Below are 20723 nucleotides of genomic sequence, written 5' to 3' on the forward strand. Positions count from 1 at the left end.
AAGAATGAGAGAGAAAAAGAGGAAAAAAGAGAGAAAGAAGAGAGAGAAAGGGAGAGGGTGAAGACTCGATTAAACGTCATCGACAGGCCAGGGCCTATTCGCTTTGCAATTGCTTTTTCATTATGGAAACTTCTACCGATTTTATACGAAATTATAAATTTAACGAGTATCCTCAATTCAATTTTCAAATCTATTGTATTTTTAACCACAAAGTAATAGATCCCTAAAAACATACTCTGTAATATGTAATACACATATTTACAGTATATTTACAATAAAACAAATCATTATTTTATATATTTATCTTAATTGCAATAATTTAAAACAAATTATAAATAAATTTGTAATAATCTCAGGTATTCGTAATTGGCGCTACTTTTCATTTTTAGTACAACTAGCGTCATCTGTGAGTATATTGCTAGAACTAACAGGAAATCCCCTAGTTATTAGAAATTCACATGAATGAAACTCTACAATTCTTTCATACTTAATGACAGAATTGTACGTTCTTTGTAGTCATTACTCGTAGTGAACAGCTGATCAGTTGTTTTCATCCAAATAATACCAGAAAAATACAGTATCTAAATTTAGCTTGTAGTGTGGTAGAAAATATCGTTCATAAAAGATAACGTATCGAGAATAACACTCAGTAAAAAAGAAATACTTCAAAGATAAACTTAAAAAATATACAATTACGTAGTAATGTGTGTGTGTGTTTAATAAATAATCGTTTAGTATGCAAATAAATTACTAAAATAATTAATTGATCTAAAGTTTTAATAAAATGTCAATTTCAATGGAGAATCTTGTCATCAAGCAACCAATTAGACGTTTGGAAATACAAATCAACAATTTTAATGTTGCTATACCACACCATGTGAATTTATTAAAACGTCATAAGAATAATATTAAAAAAGTAAGTTACTTCAAAATAATATTACATGATTCTTCAAAATAATAATTGTCCTAAAGAATAAACTATTGTTTATAGTATGAATCTCAACAAGATTGGGAAAAAGTACGAAAGGAGCATATTAATGTTTCTAGAATTGTAAAACAATTAAAGGAATTACTGTATCAGATGGATACACTTAGAGCTCAAGTTTTAGACAGTGATATTAATGAATTCGATAAACTTACAGCAACTACAAGATCTAGTATGATGAATGCGATTGAGGAATACTTGGGTAAGGTATTTGATGATAGTAAGTAAATGATGACTTACACATTGCTTGAAATTGAATGATTAAATATTGATGTATAAATTGAATGATTGTAGTTTTACAATTGGACTTACCGATATCGGGTCCGTCTTCACCCAAAGAAGAAAATAAGGATGCACAGGATGTATTTAGAGATCATGATATCCAATTGCAAGAAGAACATGAGGATTTGGATCGACAGCAAGCATGTTTGCATACCTGGACCGATCTACAGGATGATATTACTCAATTACATCAACTTTTTACTGATTTTAACAAAATAGTACATGTAAGAATCTCTACGTTTATTTAAAGTTTTACTTAGTATCGTATGATTTGAATCAATTATAATTTTGTTCATACAAGGACCAAAAAGAATCTGCAACACACATAGAAACTAATATTGAAGAGACGCAAATTAATGTGAACGAGGGTGCAAAGTTTCTTGTAACTGCATCAAGATATAAAGCAGTAACTTATCCCTTAGCTGGAGCAATTATAGGAACTTGCGTTGGTGGACCAATAGGTTTATTTGCTGGTCTAAAAATTGGTGGTCTAACTGCTCTTGGTTGTGGTATTTTAGGTAAGTTTTTCTAATTTTTTAATTCTCTTTTTAATGTAACTTCTACAAGAACTTTCTACTAGGACAATATATGAAATAAATATATTACAACTTTTCTTTTGAATTCAATAAATAAACTGATTACAGGATTTACTGGAGGTTCTATTTTAAAGAAAAAACGAATTTCTGGAGAGATTGTACGTAGAAAATCAAACATTTCAATTTCAAAGCAAGAAAATGTTAAAAAATCTTTATCTCTTCCTGAAAAATTGAATAAAAATGATAAGGATTTGTGACATCAGGAAAAACCTGATGAGAAATCAAAAGATACTAAAGTTTGCAATATTATTTAATTGCTTTCTGAGATATCAATGTGTACTTTTTTCAATGAAACAGAATACTTTCAATCTGCTGACCAATGATATACTTTTTTATTAGTTTTCTATTAAAATAAATAACACCAATTATTAAAAATATTATGTGAAGGATAACAAAACACCATCTTTTTTAATAAAACATAGAATACGTATGTGTATGTAGGTCAAGTTTTGATCAAAGATACTCAATGCTTTAATATCATAATTGGGACCGTTTATTTTGGAAGTGATGTAAGTCTATTTAAAAAAAAAATTAAATATCACGTAATTTATGCTTAATTTAATGTAAATCTATTATGTGGATAACTAGTTAAGTGGTCGGTAAAAGAAATTGAGTAATCGTTGATATGTTAAGCTTTAATTTTATCGAAACAAAAAGAAGTAGACCTACACTACTTTCAAAATAGACGGTTTATTTAATAAGAAGCATCCGAGAGTACCAATTTTACACTTACGATTAGTGGATAATAATAAAGCTAAGCGTGTTTCATATATTCTTGTTGGATCTCAAATTATAATAAATTAGCTTTTACAGCTTGAATGTAAAAATTATTCAGATAGATAGCTGGTACTTTGATAATATATTGACAATTTGGCTAATTAATAAAGTGCTTTGTAAAATATTATATAGGTAATATATATATATATCTAACGCGAATGTTCGATCACAGAAATGTTATTTCTATTAAACAAATAATTATTCTACATTACAAATGTGAATATGCGTGTGTGTGAATTAAATTATGCAAACAAAATTATTATTAACCCTCAATGATTTGAATTAGAATAAAATTTTTGGTTTCTTTACTATTACATTAGTATTATAGATTTTTCTAATTGTCAATCATTTTTGTAGGTTGTTAATTGGTTGTCGTAAATGTTTTTTAGGGTTTAGAATCTTTCGCAAAGGAAAATTGTGTTTAACTTAATTTTGTAAAGATTTGTAAGTATTTGAATAGCTTAAAATGATTATTACCATAAATATGAATTAATTAACGAAGTACTTACCACGTGCTCAAATGAGTTATATAATATGTACCTGCGAAACAAAAATGACACAAGAACTTTTCGCAATCTTTTTTTCTAGAAATTCGTGTAATTTGATAACCGACAATATTCATAAGCAATTTGAAAAAAAAACTTCGCGTCGGTTTTATGCCTTTTCCCACGTGTCTTATGATGACTATATGCAAGACAGTGCTGCAATGTTCAAATTATGTATTTACCTATGCTATAAACAAAAGAAAAACGAAGCTTAAAAGCTTACTTTACACGACTGTATATTTTTTGATGCAATTATATTTTGAATTAAATTAGTTCCATCGAAGAAAAACAAAAATCATTTACTTATCATGAAATTATCTCCAATTGAAGATACTACAATTTGATGTTTATAAGAAAATAAGATTTTTACCAAAATAAATAGAACAATTTTTCGATCGGTCTTGTTCTTATATTAAAAAAAAAAAAAAAAAGAGAACGGATTTTTTTTATAATTAATTAGCTTTTTGGGGTTCACTACAAAAGGCACCCAATACAGTATATTTAGCAAATAATAAAATACATCGGTGTTAGACACATTACAATACTGAAACACACAATCGTGTTGTTATTAATATAATATATACATTTTATAATGGTAATGCAAATGACTTAAATCTAAGGACTAAAAAATTTCTACTTAAAAAAATATTAATAAATATCTAAGAGCGTGTAAATATTCTTCAATGACTATTCAACGTAGATCGGTTTAATTTTATTTTCCTGTTTTTTTTTCTTTTCTTTTCTTTTCTTTTCTTTTTTTTTTTTATTACGAGATATTCTCTAGCATATTTTATTATCGTTTTAATTGAAGCATCCTGTATTTAAAAGCAAATACCAAACGAAAATACACGTGGAAAATAGATCAAAATTTACGTAAATACTTTCATTCGTTTCGGTTTTACTTTTAAAAATTAGGACGCTCAGCCAGGTGCGCACCGATTTATATGGCGTATATGTTTTTTTTTTTTATTATTTTTCTTTTTTCATACTTATATATATATTTGTTTTTTTTTTTCTTTCTGTTATAAAATCTAAATTATAAAAAGATTTCATATATGTATAAATATGTATACGTAAAAAAGCTTTCCTTCACATTCTCGACGAAAAAAGAGATTGAAAAAATATTCTTGCAAAATGAAACGAACCATGAGTGTTGTTATCATTTGAAACAACAATTTCCATTGGGTGCATCAGATTGTTTTTTTTTTTTTTTTCGAGAATTGATTTTTATTTCTTCTTTCTACTTTTTCTACAAACTATATTTCTAAGTTCTTATCATCTTCTTTTATTTTATTTTTATATTTTTTTTTCTAACTTTAAACTCTCTTCTCTTCATTCCAACATATAAAATAAACAATTTGGTCATATTCCATAAGGTATAATTACGATACCTTGGCAGACCTTGGCAATGAGAATGGCTAACGAGTTAGTTGACTTACTTGGAGAAGCAATGTAACAAAACAGAATTATGTGAGAACAAAATTGCTGATTGCTACATTTAACGATGTTCTCTGTATTCAACTACAAATGCATTTGACATAAATAAAAGACCCCATAGTCTTAAATAATAGTCAAAACAAATAAGAGTGGTGTATATATATATATATATATTTTTTATTTATATTTATATTCCATCCTAATCAAACTTATTTAATTATTTTTTATACATATAATATTTGAAACAAATCTTGGATTATTATTTACGAATTTGATAAATAATTTAATATCGTACTTTAGCATAAAAAAAACTCATATCTATTTATATATTAATTGTTATTAAATACAAAAATCAATGATTAATTTACACCACTCTCATTAAATGGCTTAAATTGTTGATGCAGATGATTATGATCTCCCCCATTTTCAGGCCAAATATATTTCAGACTTTATCTTTATAAATATGTTTTTCTTTTTTTTGTTGAGAAAATAGTATTATCATTCATTCGCTTATACAGTTACAAGGAATGTTGTATTATCTATTGGTAAAAATAAAAAAGTAGATTACAAGAAATCATAATCAAAACCTGCAATATTGATTTGTAAAAAAAAAAAAAGAAACAAACAAAACAAGAAAAAATAAAAATCATACAAGAGCGGACAAAATGAATGCGTGGATTGTCTTTAAGCTAAGCTTACCGTTTGAAATTGATCATAAGCTTTTCCAAAACATCTATCCACGACGAGTATAAAAGAATTGGATTACTTTTTTTCTTTTCTTTTTTCCTTTTTTCCTTTTTTTTAATCTTTTACACGCCACAGTAGTAGAATCTAATTAAATTTACGGGGTGTGATAAAAGGTTTTTATAAATGACTGACATAAAAAGAATATAATATTATATATATTTGAAATATAATCTGAAAGTAATATATGGACTATCGATTATATTACTTGTGTGGGCTACATAGAGAAAAGAAAATAGGAAGAGATAGAAATAGATAGAGAAAGAGAAAGAGAAAGATAGAGAAAGAGAGAGAGAGAGAGAGAATATAAACCTTTAATATTACATTATATTACAAAGTGTTATGTGTATGTGTGCGCATTAATTTGACATTCCCGAAGGAAGATGTAGACGTTAATGAAAACTTAATTTCTTTGAAAATGACAGAAGAAGAAGAAAAAAAAAAAAAGAAAAAGAAAACCCTATTGCAACTAATGCAATTCCATTTGAAAAAAACAACAAGGTAATCTTTCCTTTGGATCATCTCATCTTGGGAATCGTAATATTAAAAATTTACCTTTCAAAGATTTACAGAGCGAACACAACGTGGACTTGGAATTATTTACTTACAGTATAAATTAAAAAGTATAAAAGTATGTATATATGTATATATATATATATATGTGTGTGAGAAATATTATTAGCAATTTTGTCGAGATAATCCTTCGATCGTGTTTTTTTTTTGTGAGAATTGGGTTGCGGAAAAGGGATTGTTTTAGGAATGCCAATATTTATATATATGTTAAAAAAAAAAAAACATGAAGGACAACCTAGAGCGATTAGGTGCATGCCATCGAGTATAATTTAGTACTGTAGCACATATTATTTTACTTCGGTAGGAGCACACATTTTGTTGTATCTAACAATTATAAGTTTCGAGCACATTTCTGGATTTAGAAACACGTTATAAGAAAATATGCATATTGTGGTTTAGTTCTGATGAAAATAATAAATCAGTTGGAACATACGATTCAGGCGCGCCATAAACTGGCTTATCATAATGATCGCACATGAGTCGCGTAATTAAAGCGTATCAAAAGATATAGACTCACTCGAAAATGATTTCAATATGTATTCAACTCTGTCACACGACTCTCTCGACAACGAGAACGGTTCAATCCATTCTGTTTTACGATTAGCGTGATTACAACGGTCGAAGATTTATTTATGGTCGCAGAGGAATTCATCTTAAGCGTAATTTCATAGCTTTTAACTGTACTCGACATACACTCTAACTCATTTCTTCCTTTTTTTCTTTTTTCTTTTTCCCTTTTTCTGTTGTATATGAATTTTATGTTTCTGTTTATTGAAAGTAATTATTTTCGCACAGAAGATAATTGTGATTTCTCGAAAGTCTACTACAATTACGTTTACGCCCTTTAGAATATTATTTCTTTTTTGCACCTAACTAATATGCCACTTAGACCACCTGCACATCACGCTACATCGAACGTAAGAGACATAGACGTTATTTAAAATGTATGTAATAATTGCGAGTGAATCAACACCGCTTGTTATCTATTTTCTGTCCTGCGAAGGAGTTTCAACTCCCTTTGGACATCGTCGAGCGAGTTATAGTTCAAAGATTGATGGACATGTCTTGATCGTAAGGCGTTAGATTGGTGTCCGAGGAAGTAGCTGTGGTAACCGTTGCCACCGTTGCACTGCTTGGTGATTGTAATGGAGTTGAGGTTGTTGGCAAATGTGACATAGGACTTTCCAATGTCGAATTCCAATGACTCCTTTCAGTGCCATCACCACCGTCGTCCGAGACGATCGATATATCAGCTATTATTCCGCTTTCTGCAAGCGAGGGATCAAGAAAACAGATCTCGCGAGAAAGACAATAGGATGCTAAGCTCGACGCTGATAATCGTCCGACGAACGACTTACCGACGCTGCACTGACTGTTTAAAGTAGTGCTTCGATGATGAGGTCGGGGACTCGTATCCAAACCGAGATTATGGGTGGTAGGTGGTCCGCTGCTACCACCGCTACTCGATGATGAACTTACTGAAATTACGCTGTGCGGTCTTCTACTGCAACGTCCGGAATCTTCTGACATCGAGACTGCTATCGAGTTTCTGAATCTTGGTGCTGCTTTTGCATGGGAACAAACAAATTAACAAATATTAATATCATCCAAATTTGTTACACAATGTTAAGAATACAATTTTTTTTCTTTTTTTTTTATTAGGATTTAATAATACAATATATTTACTTTTCGAAAGTTGAGCTACGCTGATGGAACGATCGTTTATTTGATCAGCGCTAGGCCTAATGTCCAAACAAGGTTTGTTTCCTATGCCCATGCTCGACATCTCCGCCAGGCGCACTTCTAAAAACCAAATAAAGTCAACGTTAGTTACTCAGTCGTATTTTTTTTTTACCTACAACAGTTGCGCGATCTTAAGAAATCTAAAAGTAGATGGTCACCTCTGTTTCGAAGCGCCTGCTTCCACAGAAGATTGCTCAATTCCTCGGTCCAAGCTTTTTTTATATCCTCGCTTGCGCATTGCAACGTGTACGTATCGCCAGGCTTCCTTTTGCGGAACCAAATCTCGAATTTGGTTGGTGAATCCGCGATCACTGCTGTCAAACCTATATCCGTCGTTTTGATACTGTGTTTGTAGATGTATATATCTAGGTTCTGTTATCAAAAAACATATACGAATTATTGTGTTAAAAATTATTTGCATATAAAAATGTACAATCTTATATTTTAAATATTAGTTTCACCTTTCTATCAGGGAATCTTCTCGCTTTACTGAAGAGAATCAAATCCTCGAATAGAAAAACTTGACGTAGACACTTCTTTCCTTTACCTTGCCAAACCAAAAATTCATTTTGTCTTAACAGTCTACCTTGCTCTTTGACGTTTACCTATGAAAATGAATTTGCATCGTTAAAATTGTGATTATAAAAGGAGACGCCTATAGAATTTTGTTTGATAGATCTTCAACATACGTCACAATCTCGGAGGGAGTCCATCGCCAGGAGGTCATTTCCATGCCTAAGTTGAAACCGTACCATCTGTTCAGCAGCTCTTAAATCAGCCTCTCCCTCCACTACTGGTTTTACGCTATCCTCTTTTTCTTCTTTCTCATCTTTGCCAGACATTTGTTCGGAAAGATCCGTCCCAGCTTTGACTAATTGTTGGAGGAGCAACGCATACTTTCCCATTCGTTGGACAGGTTTTAAAAGATAACTAGCTAGATCCATTTTATCTCCTAGTTCCATTTGTTTCTGCTTGAAGAATGCTGTCCCATATTCGGCCATTAACGAGTCCGAATTTGGTTTGTTCTTATTGTAAAGTGCATAAAGATAAAATTTCTTTTCCTAAATAAAACAAAAATTCAATATTGATGTCTCGTTTGATATCGGTAAAATACAAATAATAACAGAAGATACATACGTGTCTTAAAAAGCATTGTCCCACGAGCATAGGCGACTGTTCACATTGTTCTAACTCTCGTAAGAAATGTTGACTATGGAATTCATAGATTTTCTCGACGTTACCAAAGATTACGTTTCTTTGACCTCTTAAAGCTTGGGGTATATCCTCACGCACGAGCTCCGGGATGTAATTCTTCAATAATCAAAGTAAAGAATAAGACTTTGCAATAGTAAAAAGTTAACAATTGTAATGTTATTTCTGTTAGTATTATTATACCTCTATTATATATTCCAACGACTTCACATAGTCTCGTTCAGTTTGTATCATCTCTCTCATTATAAGAAGTATCGTTCTGCAAGGTGAAATTCTTTATTAAGGACATCTTACATGTAATAATTCTTTATGACCGCATAATTGAAATTGCGGTTTTCAGGGAACTACGGATGGAGAACTACTCGTTCGTTGATGAATCGTGGAAAATAAGAGAAAGTTAAAAAAGTCTGTAAATTCATCAACGTAGGGATCAAAGTTTGTACATTTTTAAATGCTTTTCTGTTCGTTTGTTTTGTCTTTAACTATACTTGCGTATTTCAATTTTTTTCGTAGATTTTGCTTCTCCATGTGAACGATCGATTATTTAAATATTTGTATTAAATATTGAATGTAATATATTTTTGTAAGAAATAAGGATATAATATAAATCATACTTTTTGGCTTTCATTCCGGGTGCTATACTAGCCGCCCTATGAAGATGCGAATTAACTGGAGGTTTGACCAATCTTCGGGGTGCTGGACTTCTTGGTGGTGTTCTTGGTGGTGAACAATCGAGAAGTTGTTCAGCACTTTCCCGAAGTTCGGCAATGTTGTCCAATACCGGTCGACCTCCACTTCCGCCGGATCCAACACTTTCCATCGGACATGCGTAAGATGCGGTGCTATCACTATCGTCCCATGAAGTTCCTACACAAATCATTTTTCATTCTATAAACTTTAAATGAAACTTTAGCGCGATTAGTACAAAGACTAAACATAGTTTTCTTTTGCTAGATATTTTTTACTGAATAATAAAAGAAAGAATTTATTCAACTTTTTAAATAAAACTACAACGCAAAAGTACTTCAAACAAATGCGTATCATAGTTCAATGATAAAAAAAAAAAACATATAACAACGAAACATCCATCATCATTCTATCTTAAGGCCTGTCAGTCTTATCATATCGTCGTTTTAACAGGCTACTGTGTTACGTACTTTTCATGTTATATTGGTTTACTATTGGGTGGTCCAAAAAGTTCATGCTATCTCTCTTCGTGTATTTAAAAAAGATACGTAAAAGATGCATGTTTTGAATTGATTACTCACTCTTCGTCAGACTGTCGTCCCAAGAAGTTGCGGAGTCCGAAGTGGCAAAAGATCTTCTTCTAGCTGGTGAACCAGGTGCCGAAGAAGTCCTAGCAATTTCTAATGCTTCCGCACACTTGCTCCTGGCAATGCGACATTGTTCAAGTAGTATCTCGTTACCGAGTTTTTCAGCGAGGGCCATCATCTCGTTGAAATGTTCAGGTGGGAGGGGTGGCCTCGCCATAAGAAATTGTTGGGATCTCCTTTCGGCGGCCACGCGAGCCTCCTGGGCCCACTCGTAAGCACGGTCCTGTAGCAGACAACATCTCGACGTATCCTCGAGATATTCCCGTCTATCCTCTAATCTTGAACCAAATCCTCGCAGATGTTGTTTCAAGGATCTCGCGAGTTCACGGAGTCCGCTCGCACTCGCAGCCTCTGCGAGGTCGCTTCCTTTGTCGATGTGTCTCTACAAATGAAACAAATGAACAAAATACAAATTATTATATGCTTTAATAATTCGAATATCAAATTTAGCACGAGCAATATCAATTTTTGATATAGAGATAATGACGGTCCTCACGGAATACTTAGTTCCATGATGAAAAACGATATTTTCGTGTCTGCTTTCTATGTTGTAAGCCCCCTGCAGCGTGCACATAGCAGAAGCATTCCGCCCTCGGCCGAGGAGAGGCCATAAATCGACATATGGAAGTAAATAACGTCGTGACGAGCGAAGGGAAAAAGGAAGAAAGGAAGGAAGGAAGGAAGGAAGGAAGGACGAGGAGGGGCGTCATGGTTTTGCCGTATACACGTATGTATGTATCTATGGGGGATCATTGTCGAGAGAAACACGTAGGGGGGCGGTACACATAAGAAGAACGTTTACAGAAAACATATCGTAGAACTTTTCAACGCTATATGTGTGCGATTGTCTGTTGTATGTTCACGGTGCGTGTTCACGCAAGCGTGAAATCCTCTTTGCCATGGGACGAGTATAGTAGTAGTTTATTCTGAATTCAAAGATATGGAACGTGAACAATTTCGATCGAGTATCCGTAACGAAAGAAGAGTATGTATGTATATATCTGTTGTCATAAAACAGACGCACTACATGGATTGTCTCCATGTTTTCGAAGCTATCATGTTAATAGAGTGAGATTTCATGTATGAGAAGAGGGGGATTTGTATATTATCTTTTTCTATAGTTTCATATTATAATTGTAGTTATTCGACGCTTATTAAAACTTTCTTTCAAACATTTTTCAATCAAAATTATGCGAAACCAATCATAGAATTAAATAATCCACGTACTTTCTTTTTCGAATAATCCCATCGTTTATTCTTCGCCAAGCTCCATTTACCAAATTGATTCGAGTACATTTCTCGTATTCGTTTTGTCCACATGTAACACGTGACACGTTCTATCTCAAAGTTTTACCGCCTTAAGCTTTAGAAAATATGTACTACAGTTTTTTTTTATCCTCTTTTCACTGTGAAACCCGCGGGACGTTAAGTTGCGATTGTAGTTAGGACACGTGCCAAGTTACGTTTCTCTTTTCCCTATTGGAATGTTTCAATGATCAATTATAAGAAGTTCTTTAATTGAACGAAGTTATGCAGAAAGTTATTCTCGTTTAATTATTTTTAATAAAGATCTAACCTCTTTATTTTCGTTTTACTTCTAACACGCGTGTACATATTTTCAAATATATGAAAAAAAAAATGTATAAAAAGAAAATTAATGACAAGAATTATATTGAATACATCTTATTGAAATTTTTAATTCATTTGGATACTTCTGCGTTATTTCGTTTTATTTGAGAAATAAAATAGTTTTGATAAATTGTCAACAACTTTTTGTATCATCGAAACAAATGACACGACTCTTCGTGATATTGATTTCTGTCACGGATGAACTACGAAGATTATTGCTTAGAAGGGACGGAATGGATTTTTCCGGATTACAATTTTCATTGAAATGGGGAATCTCGTTCGTCGTCCCTTTTCTCTAAAAGCAAAATACGCAATTCCATTTGAATTGATTACGAAATTCGATACATAGAACATACGATATAATAAATCAACTCTAGCAAATCGTACGAAGCATGAACGATAAATTCAATGTTTCATGATATATTTCTCGTTGAATAGTATTGGTGTTTCGAATGATTAAAATTTCAAATCTAACAAATGTATCAATCAATATCGTACAATAATAATTGTTTCCCTTCATGCATATACATTCGTGTATAATAATTGTAGATGTGAGTTGCATCTTTAGATAACTTTATGCGTGTATTGTGCATAAGATACATCTAAGTAAGTAACTTTTGATTAAGTACAATATGTCAATCAAAGTTTCCTTAGCTTGTTCTTGGTAATCGTTAAGACCATTTATCTTCAACGTCATGAAACAAATAGTAGGAGTTGTCAGTGTTGTATTCCAAAATGAGACAAAAGAAATAACCCTTGAAGTCACGACGATAGAATTGTAATACTTGGTACTTGAGGGGAAAAAAAATAGTTTCCACGTAGTTTAGTAAAATTCCGACAGAAAAAATGTGAATTATTTGAACTTTAAAAACATCTTGAAAGATAAAAATGTAATATAAATCTTTGGGGAGGGAGGAATAGAGATTCTTCACCTCCTGGAGTGTAATGAATTACTTGAAATCTTATCAGGGACGAATAATCGTTGTTTCTTATCGTTGTTCGTGACAAACGAATATATAATGTTTATATTTTAAATACAGGATACACATTTAGAAATAAAAATTGTTTAATTTATTAGGAATTTATGAATTACAGTTTATTTGAAATTTTGTTAAAAAATATTTCTTCTCTCTGGTACAACACATTGATCTACCAAGCTTCCTATTATAATAAACAAATCTAATTTCATTCTAATACTCGTATATCTTAGAATAATACAAATTTCGATTAAACCTTGATGAGATTTGATTGTAAAAGTGCGCATAGAAAATTTCCATACAAACAAGACAACACGTCATAGTTGACTTATAATGTCAGTCGTTAATTAAACGTTAATCGAATCGTTCGTTATCGATTCGTTAATCGTCGCTCTTTCATTCGTGTGGCAATACTTCTTTGTTTTTATTATTTTATAGACCGGTCGTCGTACGACCGGTATTCGTGCAACACTTTCCTGAATATTTAACGTTCATCACGAGAAAAAGAACGAGATGGATGACGATGTTGTGTTAGAAAACTCGTATAATACATTTAGGTTCGATTCCAAATGGTTTTTCTCGTTTATAAATTGAAACTAGTAAGGATCGACAAAGAAACACGTAGACTTTCCTATTATCGATGGAGTTTAAAGGCTCACCGCCATGGATATTCCATTTAACTCGAGTGACAGGTTGTCGACCACTTAGGAATTTCTTGCAAACATACAAGTTCCGTATACTTAGATTATTTTTGTATAAAAAAAAAAAGTAGAGTAATGTTATTTGTATTATTCTTAGAGTTGATTGTCTTAATTAGAGGTCTTTTAAACTATGAAGAATCCTAACTGGTTTGACTCGAGAAATTTCTAATTATTTTCAATATTTTATAGTAACGTCTTTATTTAAACCTCATCGAAGTTTTACACGTAGCATTATTGAGATAGGTTAGGCATCAATATTTATAGCATATTAATCGTTCATTCAAGGATGAAGAAAAAAAGGGGAAATAACTTGGGTACATCGTACTTACATACGTGATCAATTAAGTTGCATATATCTGAAACGAAGCGAATGCTGTCGTAGTGTATATGCAACACTCATACAGATATACGAGTAATAGTCCTTTAACAACGTACGATTTTTAATTAAAGAAGAGCAAATGTGTTAACCGTGCGAACTTTAAAACCATTTAATAAGAGCGACCTCTTCAGTTTACTCTTGTTAATCCAGCTTTCGTTAAAATATACGAGAATCATCGTTAAAACGTGTCGTTTTAATTTATCCTTATTTTGCTTGATCAAAAAAGAAAACAAAAATCATGCACTAGATAAATGATTTCAATAAAATTATGCATTTACGTTTTGCAATAAAATAAGACTCACGTTGTAAAGTAATGCGAGAATTATTGTATCGACTTGTAATAAACTAAATTATATTTTTTGTTTTGTGCTAAAAATTAGATAACACTTCCTGCGTAATAATAAAATAATGAAAATGAAAATAAATCATAGACGAGATTAGAAACTACAAGTCATTCATATTACAATGATATATTTCACATTTATTATTATTGATCAATTTATAAGAAACTTCGATGATGTTTTAACGACGTTATAATGAAGATGAGAGAACACGTTCACATAGATTCGTAGAACATAAGAATTGATGAAAAGATTTGAAAGAAAGTCAATGTAATTTCGTAGAATTTTCTTCTCACGTATTCCATTCACTTTCACTTTTCATCTTACTTCTGGTGCTGCATGTGCATAGTGGTGGTGGTGGTGGTGGTGGTGCTGTTGTTGTTGCACTTCTTACATAGCGGCATGGCAGAGACAAGAAAGACTGTAAAAAATTGTTCGCGAGGAAAACAGGTACTGGTAGCTCGTGAAATCTGTAGTCCTCGAAAGCACGTACGGCTAAGTGTCTCGAAAGATTGCATTCCAAGACCGCAAAGGTCGAATAAATCCTTTCCATCGTTTATCGTTCTCTGCCCGACGGCAGTGTAACTCTCTCTCTCTCTCTCTCTCTCTCTCTCTCTCTCTCCCTCTTTCTCTCTTTTCCACTCTCGTATCTAGCATGAAACTCGTCTCTGACGAAGATTCACTTTAATCGTTGCGAAACTTAAACCATAGCTGTCGAGTTGTTTGAAGACCTTTTAAGGTCGAACCTCGAAGAAATTCTGATCGTTATGGAAAATATCATACCCACCATATACATTCTTAAATTAATCTTTCAAATGTGAGATTTTTTTTGTATAGAGGGAGATAATGAAAATTCTTGTTACGATATTAATCACCATGATTAAACTTAGGGTAGGTCTTATTTTATGAAAGTCTTTGACATTGAATTATTCATTAAGAGATAAAAATATCATTTTAATTTTTAATTACGTGTATTTTATTTTCATACGAAAGATAACTCTTTGTTTTAATAATGAAAGATTTAAATGCGTTTCAACGTAGTTTTTAATAATGAATAAATTTATTAGTTAAATTAAACTGAGATGGAGAAATTTGTTTCGCATCGTATGTTGAATAATTTTCATTATCATTTAAATTATTAAAAATATATATTTCGTAATGGTACATTGGTTTATTAAAAAGAGAAAAAAAAACATTATAATGATTAAAAAGTTCTCTCGTTATGATCGAGTATCATTCGTTTTCATTTTCGTTAATTTAAAGAACATATTTAAATTGAATTATTCACGGTGCATCGGTTTATTAAAAAAATGTAAATTAATTTGATGAATTAATTCACTCGGGTAAAATCTCATATCGTCCACTTTCACATGACACGAATCTTTCTTTCTCTTTTGTTAATTCGAACAATCTATTTAACCTACATTTAAACCCAATTTATTTAATGTTCTACACACGAGACACGAGACTCTGATTGTAAATGCATAAAAATAGGGAAAAAAAGTATTTATTTTTTTTTTTTTTCGTTACATTTTCTTACCTAATTTTTACTCACTTGTTTAATTTTTATCCCCCTCTCCACGGTGTGCTTGACGTAAGAAGGAAAAATCGGTTTTTACGAGAGCGGGAACTTACACGTTGAAACGTATATAAATCATGATTTATGATCGGTTCAAGCGCGAAAGCGGATGCGAAGGAGGAAGATGAGGATAGTCTAACATACACCACCACAACCACCCCTTCTCACTATCTCTTTCTCATTCTCCCTCTCCCTCTCTTTTACACCATAACAGATCGGAGTTCGTTCAGTTTTAGCGGCTGCTAACATATCCCATATTATTTATGTTCCTTAGCACGCAACGTAGTGTCGTTTCATACCTCGTGCACTTTTATTGCATCTTTCTTTCTTACTCTCTTTATTGTTAGAAAAAGAGATAATAAGAAGAAATAAAAAATTGGAACGGAAAAAAAGAACGATGCATTGTGGTAGAGAAAAATAAACATTAGATTTACGCGATCGCGTGTTTAATCGATTCCTCGAACATATGATCAGTGATTTGTGTATAGTCTATGAGATACTTTAATTATTTTTTATTTCTTAAATATTTATAAATAAATTTATTGGATTATACGAAGTTACGATGCGACAAATCTAAAAGAAAGATCCAATATTGTTGTTTTATTTCTCGGTATATAAAGTAAAAACCGCGAATAATAATAATAATAATAATAATGAAGAACGCTCACTGTGGTCCATACTGGGTCTTTCATAGCGACCCCCTCAGAAATGTCTACTATTCATGACGAAACAGAGAATACCACAATGCCCATTTTGGCGGCGTTATGTGACATAAAAGGTCTCCGCATCTGTCGCTTCAACAACGAGCACCAGAAGAAAATGTTCAGTGTTGAAAAGTTAAACGTCGTTGTTCGTACAAGTCGACAAACTTTGGCGCCCGTGGTTAGTTCCGTTTATTTAATGCGCAAAATTTATAGTCTTGGCAAAGAATAAATGTTTCTTCCGCGAAAGCATAATCATTCCCCACAGTAAGTAAAATCCGTTAACAGCACACAAGTGTTTCGAGTATTGCTTTCTTTTGTTTCAATGGCACGTCATTATTTTACTTACGATTTCTAACTAAGTAGCTACGAATTAAGGTGGCTCGGAATGTAACGTGCCAATAATTATTCTTACTATACTATTTTCTCAAAATATCAGAGCAAGAGAAGTATCTGAACAAAAGCAAATATTAAATATTCGACATGAGGAATATTTTTCAAATGTAATTTCTAAGAAATCATTTAAAGAAAGAGAACCCAGGTGGTAGGACAATTGCTGATCCACGTTTACGTCAACGAAATTCGAGTAGTAGTGTTTCAGATTGATTTTCATGGTGTGGTCTTTCATGAAAGTGAACATAAGAGCGATATTCCATGCTGGCCATGTGCTTCTTTGCTTTTATGACGAGCTAGTTGCACCGTTGAAGAACGACCATTGGAAAAATCAAACGTATATATGCGTGTAGTACCTAACTACTGCGTAGTAGGTAACGATTAAACCGAGAAATAAGGGCCTTAGCTGTAATTCACATCCATTTGCACCCATATAATTTATATCGTCGTCTCGCTCTCACATACATACCTTCAAGAGTCTATTTGAAAGAAACGAATTGCCAAAGGGTGCACACTAACCCTCGATTTTGTATACCATTGCTCTCTCTCTCTCTCTCTCTCTTTCTCTCTTTCTCTCTTTCTCTCTTAGTCGCGTTTTTCTTTTACTCTATAGTTTATTTACGAAGCTTACAATTAGTTTACGAGCTGCTGTATAAATCACGTACAAGTTTTGTGATCGTAACAATCGAACAAATGGGAAGGGAACTTGCAAAAGGGTTTAATCTTTGATTCTATATATTATTAAATAAAATACAATTGAAGGTTTTTGGTAAAAATTCCAAATCATATGTATGTAATTATAGATATTAAAATAATTGTAAACAAAGAGACATTACGAATTTTAATAGATACTATAAGTATCATAATTACAAATTATTAATCATTTTCGCGTCCCATATGTTCGCAATCATTTGAGATTTTCAACGGATAGCGTTAATAATTGGAACGTTAAGAAGAAAATAGGACTTTCAACGATATAATGATCGATAATAAAATTTAAAGTGCACCATCACGAGATCGTGCGTGCCGATGTTACCTCGATACGTTTAATCTTCTAAGATGTTTAATTACGAGATACGAAAGATCGCCTTTTTGTGTTTCATACTTTTCTATGCTCCAATTTCAACGATATCAAACACCCATCATACTCTACTGAAAGTTTATATAAGGCGTCACGTATTCGCATGATCAAACAATAGACTAGTGACAGCAAATAATACATTGATAGTAGACAGTTATAATTTCAAATGAGACATTCCATAAGTAAGAACGTTTAGGTGAAATGGAAAGTTTACATAGGTATATGCGTGTTCTTGTCCCTTTCATATTCAATCTACAAGGTGTTCCGGAAGTATAGGACTATTAAACAAACTTTGTTAGATAAAAATCATATAACTTTCTTATTTGTCCTTTTATGGGTTGTTTCGAAAGTCTTCAATTATAGAAAATATCTTTCTAGAGATAGGTATGACCTATTTTTTGGGGCACTTTGAGTATTGAAAAAACAATTTGCAAAATATAAGTAAAAAATATCTACAAGTTCGTCAGAAGTTTAGTTTTCCATCTAAAGAAATAACCGAAGGAACGAAGCCAGACCTACTACGTTCCGTCAGACAATTACGCAACGAGTTGGAATGCAACGCAGCGCCAATAACGCTAGTTACACTTTAGCTTGGTCTTTCGATACGGTATTATCCGTGACTTCGTCTTGCTTGGTTATCCTCGTCGCCGTTGTCGTCGTCGTCGTCAGAGTTCTTTTCGATGATAGAAACATTTTTCTAACACACGTTTCTGAATTCAACCATGTCCAATAGCAACTTACTTGCAACTAGCACACAAACACATATAACCATTTATACATATGGTCAAATATATATTTGGTTGGCCAATAAGTCCATGTAAGTTTCGCTGTTTATTTACTTAGAAAAAAAAAAACCCTCCATGGACTTATTGGCCAAGCAAATACATACAAACGTGTAGCCTAACATACATATATTCATACGTATAAAGATATGTGCATATGTGCATATTGTGCATATATACATAGATACATACATACACATATATTAAGTCTGTCGATAAGTCGTTTGCCTTTCTCTCTTCTTTGAGTTAAACCACTGGGAGATACATGTGCCTGCCTGCAGAAAGACCGCCATAGGCGTTCCATGCAGTGCATTACAACGCTCCAGTTTCGATCCCACGTGACTAACAAACAAGATAGAAAAAGAAAGAGAAAGATTTTTCCTGCACTCTACTAACTTATTCTCAGTCTCAGACATTACGTTTATTTACCTTGGTTAAAAGGATTTTAAAGGTAGCATCCTGTTTGTTTCTCTCTTTTTTCTTTCAAAGACCACCAATGTTCTTAGACTCCTTTCATAGATTTTCCTAAGTTAAAGAATAGGATAAAATAATTTCTCTCGTGTCAAGCATAAAATTCTTCTTCCTTCGTTTTGCTTCGCGTATGCTCGTAATATGTAGTTGTTATATGTGAAATGAAGTAATCGAAGTTACATTAAAGGATAGTACAGGATATCATTATTCCTAGCACGAAGAGTCTAACACCGGATTTAAACTTTCTCCGACAGCCATACCAACCCCCTTTACGATCGAATATATTATCAAGAAATGTTCTTATACTACAAACTCGCTGACACACACAGTTGTTGTTGTTGTTGTTCTAGTGCATCGTGTTGCGTTATTACAACAATATTAATGCTACCATCGCATTGCAATGACAGCCCTAATAATCAAAGTCCTCGGACTCGGTTATTTCATTCTGATCGCGTTACGCTTACACCAGAACTGTCATTATATGCCACTTGCGAAAATGTACCTTTACGACGACGTGTCATTACTAAGGGAAAATATGAGAACATTGCTAAGGAGACGATCATCTTGCGTGTCCTAAGCGAACAGGGACAAATGGAAAGTGTTACGTATTTTTAATAGGAAATAAATGTAAAAAAAAAAAAAAAAAAAAACAACTTAATAAATTCTACTATTTATTTCCTTATACGGTAAGACAGGTATGATATAACGTTTAAATGACACAATTAAAAATGACACGTATCGATTATTCGTGATACTGGAATTCGAATGAATGAAATGAAATCATAGAAATTCTATTAGAAAGGAATTATATTTGATGTAACATTTAATTGGGAATATTTTTGAATATATTTTGTTAACTTTCTCTTTTCCTTTCTGCTAGTAATCGTTGGTAACAAAATTGGGTCTTTAAATTGGACCATTTAAATATCTCTCAGCTGTCTACAATTTTATGACAAAACATTTGTTTTCTAGTTTATATATTTTTATTTTTAAATAAAACCACATAAATTAGTTGTTGTTGAAATTAAAATGGCTTATCCAGTATATCACGTACTTTCTCTTTTATAAATGGTCAATGTATTCGAAAATAAAATGGATAAAACGTCAACAAAAATCGGACAAATCTCGTAACGTGTTCGACATATCGACAATTCGATTTCTGTGAGTATCGACTTAACTCGGCATAACGAAATATGGCTTGCCATAGGAATTAAATGAACGTCCCGGTTGTCGATGCAGCATTGTCATTCAAATAGTCATTCGAATGGCCGATGTGTCAAGGTTGGTGAATAATATTGGACAATTATTCGCTTCCATGCTTCAACTTACAGTACGATGATTCTCACAATACAAAGGCGAGACGGATGCTTATGATTTACGTAAGCAATCGTTACGATCTATCGAGATCACGATCGGAGAAGGATTATTACGAATAAAAGTGAACGATTCAAACATCATCGA

At 32.4% G+C, this 20723-nt stretch overlaps 2 protein-coding genes across 9 annotated transcripts in view; one reads left to right on the forward strand and one right to left on the reverse strand.

The window, feature by feature from the left end:
• The first annotated feature begins 490 nt into the window (after nt 1–490).
• Syx17 (syntaxin 17) lies at nt 491–5824 on the forward strand. Of its 2 annotated transcripts, none has more exons than XM_015326595.2 (5): nt 491–916; nt 992–1205; nt 1280–1491; nt 1569–1785; nt 1912–5824. In XM_015326595.2, the coding sequence occupies exons 1-5, from the start codon at nt 785–787 to the stop codon at nt 2058–2060; spliced, it is 924 nt and encodes a 307-aa protein (XP_015182081.2). In that variant the 5' UTR covers nt 491–784; the 3' UTR covers nt 2061–5824. The 2 variants fall into 2 exon arrangements, with proteins under 2 accessions (XP_015182081.2, XP_015182082.2); XM_015326596.2 differs by having other exon boundaries at nt 493–916; nt 992–1187.
• LOC107069348 (uncharacterized) overlaps nt 5507–20723 on the reverse strand; it is a 215190-nt gene continuing 199973 nt past the window's right edge. For 5 of the 7 annotated variants that reach the window (XM_015326592.2, XM_089169873.1, XM_089169875.1 and 2 more), the window contains 10 exons: nt 10163–10610; nt 9509–9761; nt 9078–9153; nt 8820–8993; nt 8372–8743; nt 8144–8287; nt 7841–8054; nt 7626–7742; nt 7298–7504; nt 5507–7207 (listed from right to left, as the gene is read on the reverse strand). In XM_015326592.2, the coding sequence (XP_015182078.2) occupies nt 6984–7207; nt 7298–7504; nt 7626–7742; nt 7841–8054; nt 8144–8287; nt 8372–8743; nt 8820–8993; nt 9078–9153; nt 9509–9761; nt 10163–10610 (2229 nt within the window). In that variant the 3' untranslated portion in view covers nt 5507–6983. The remainder of the gene's footprint in view (nt 7208–7297; nt 7505–7625; nt 7743–7840; nt 8055–8143; nt 8288–8371; nt 8744–8819; nt 8994–9077; nt 9154–9508; nt 9762–10162; nt 10611–20723) is intronic. The other 2 variants (XM_015326593.2, XM_089169874.1) reach the window with 1 other exon arrangement.

Source organism: Polistes dominula, unplaced genomic scaffold, assembly GCF_049000335.1.
Source record: "Polistes dominula isolate Pdom_NZ unplaced genomic scaffold, Pdom_raw_medaka contig_49, whole genome shotgun sequence".
In the NCBI taxonomy this organism is placed as follows: Eukaryota; Metazoa; Arthropoda; class Insecta; order Hymenoptera; family Vespidae; genus Polistes; species Polistes dominula.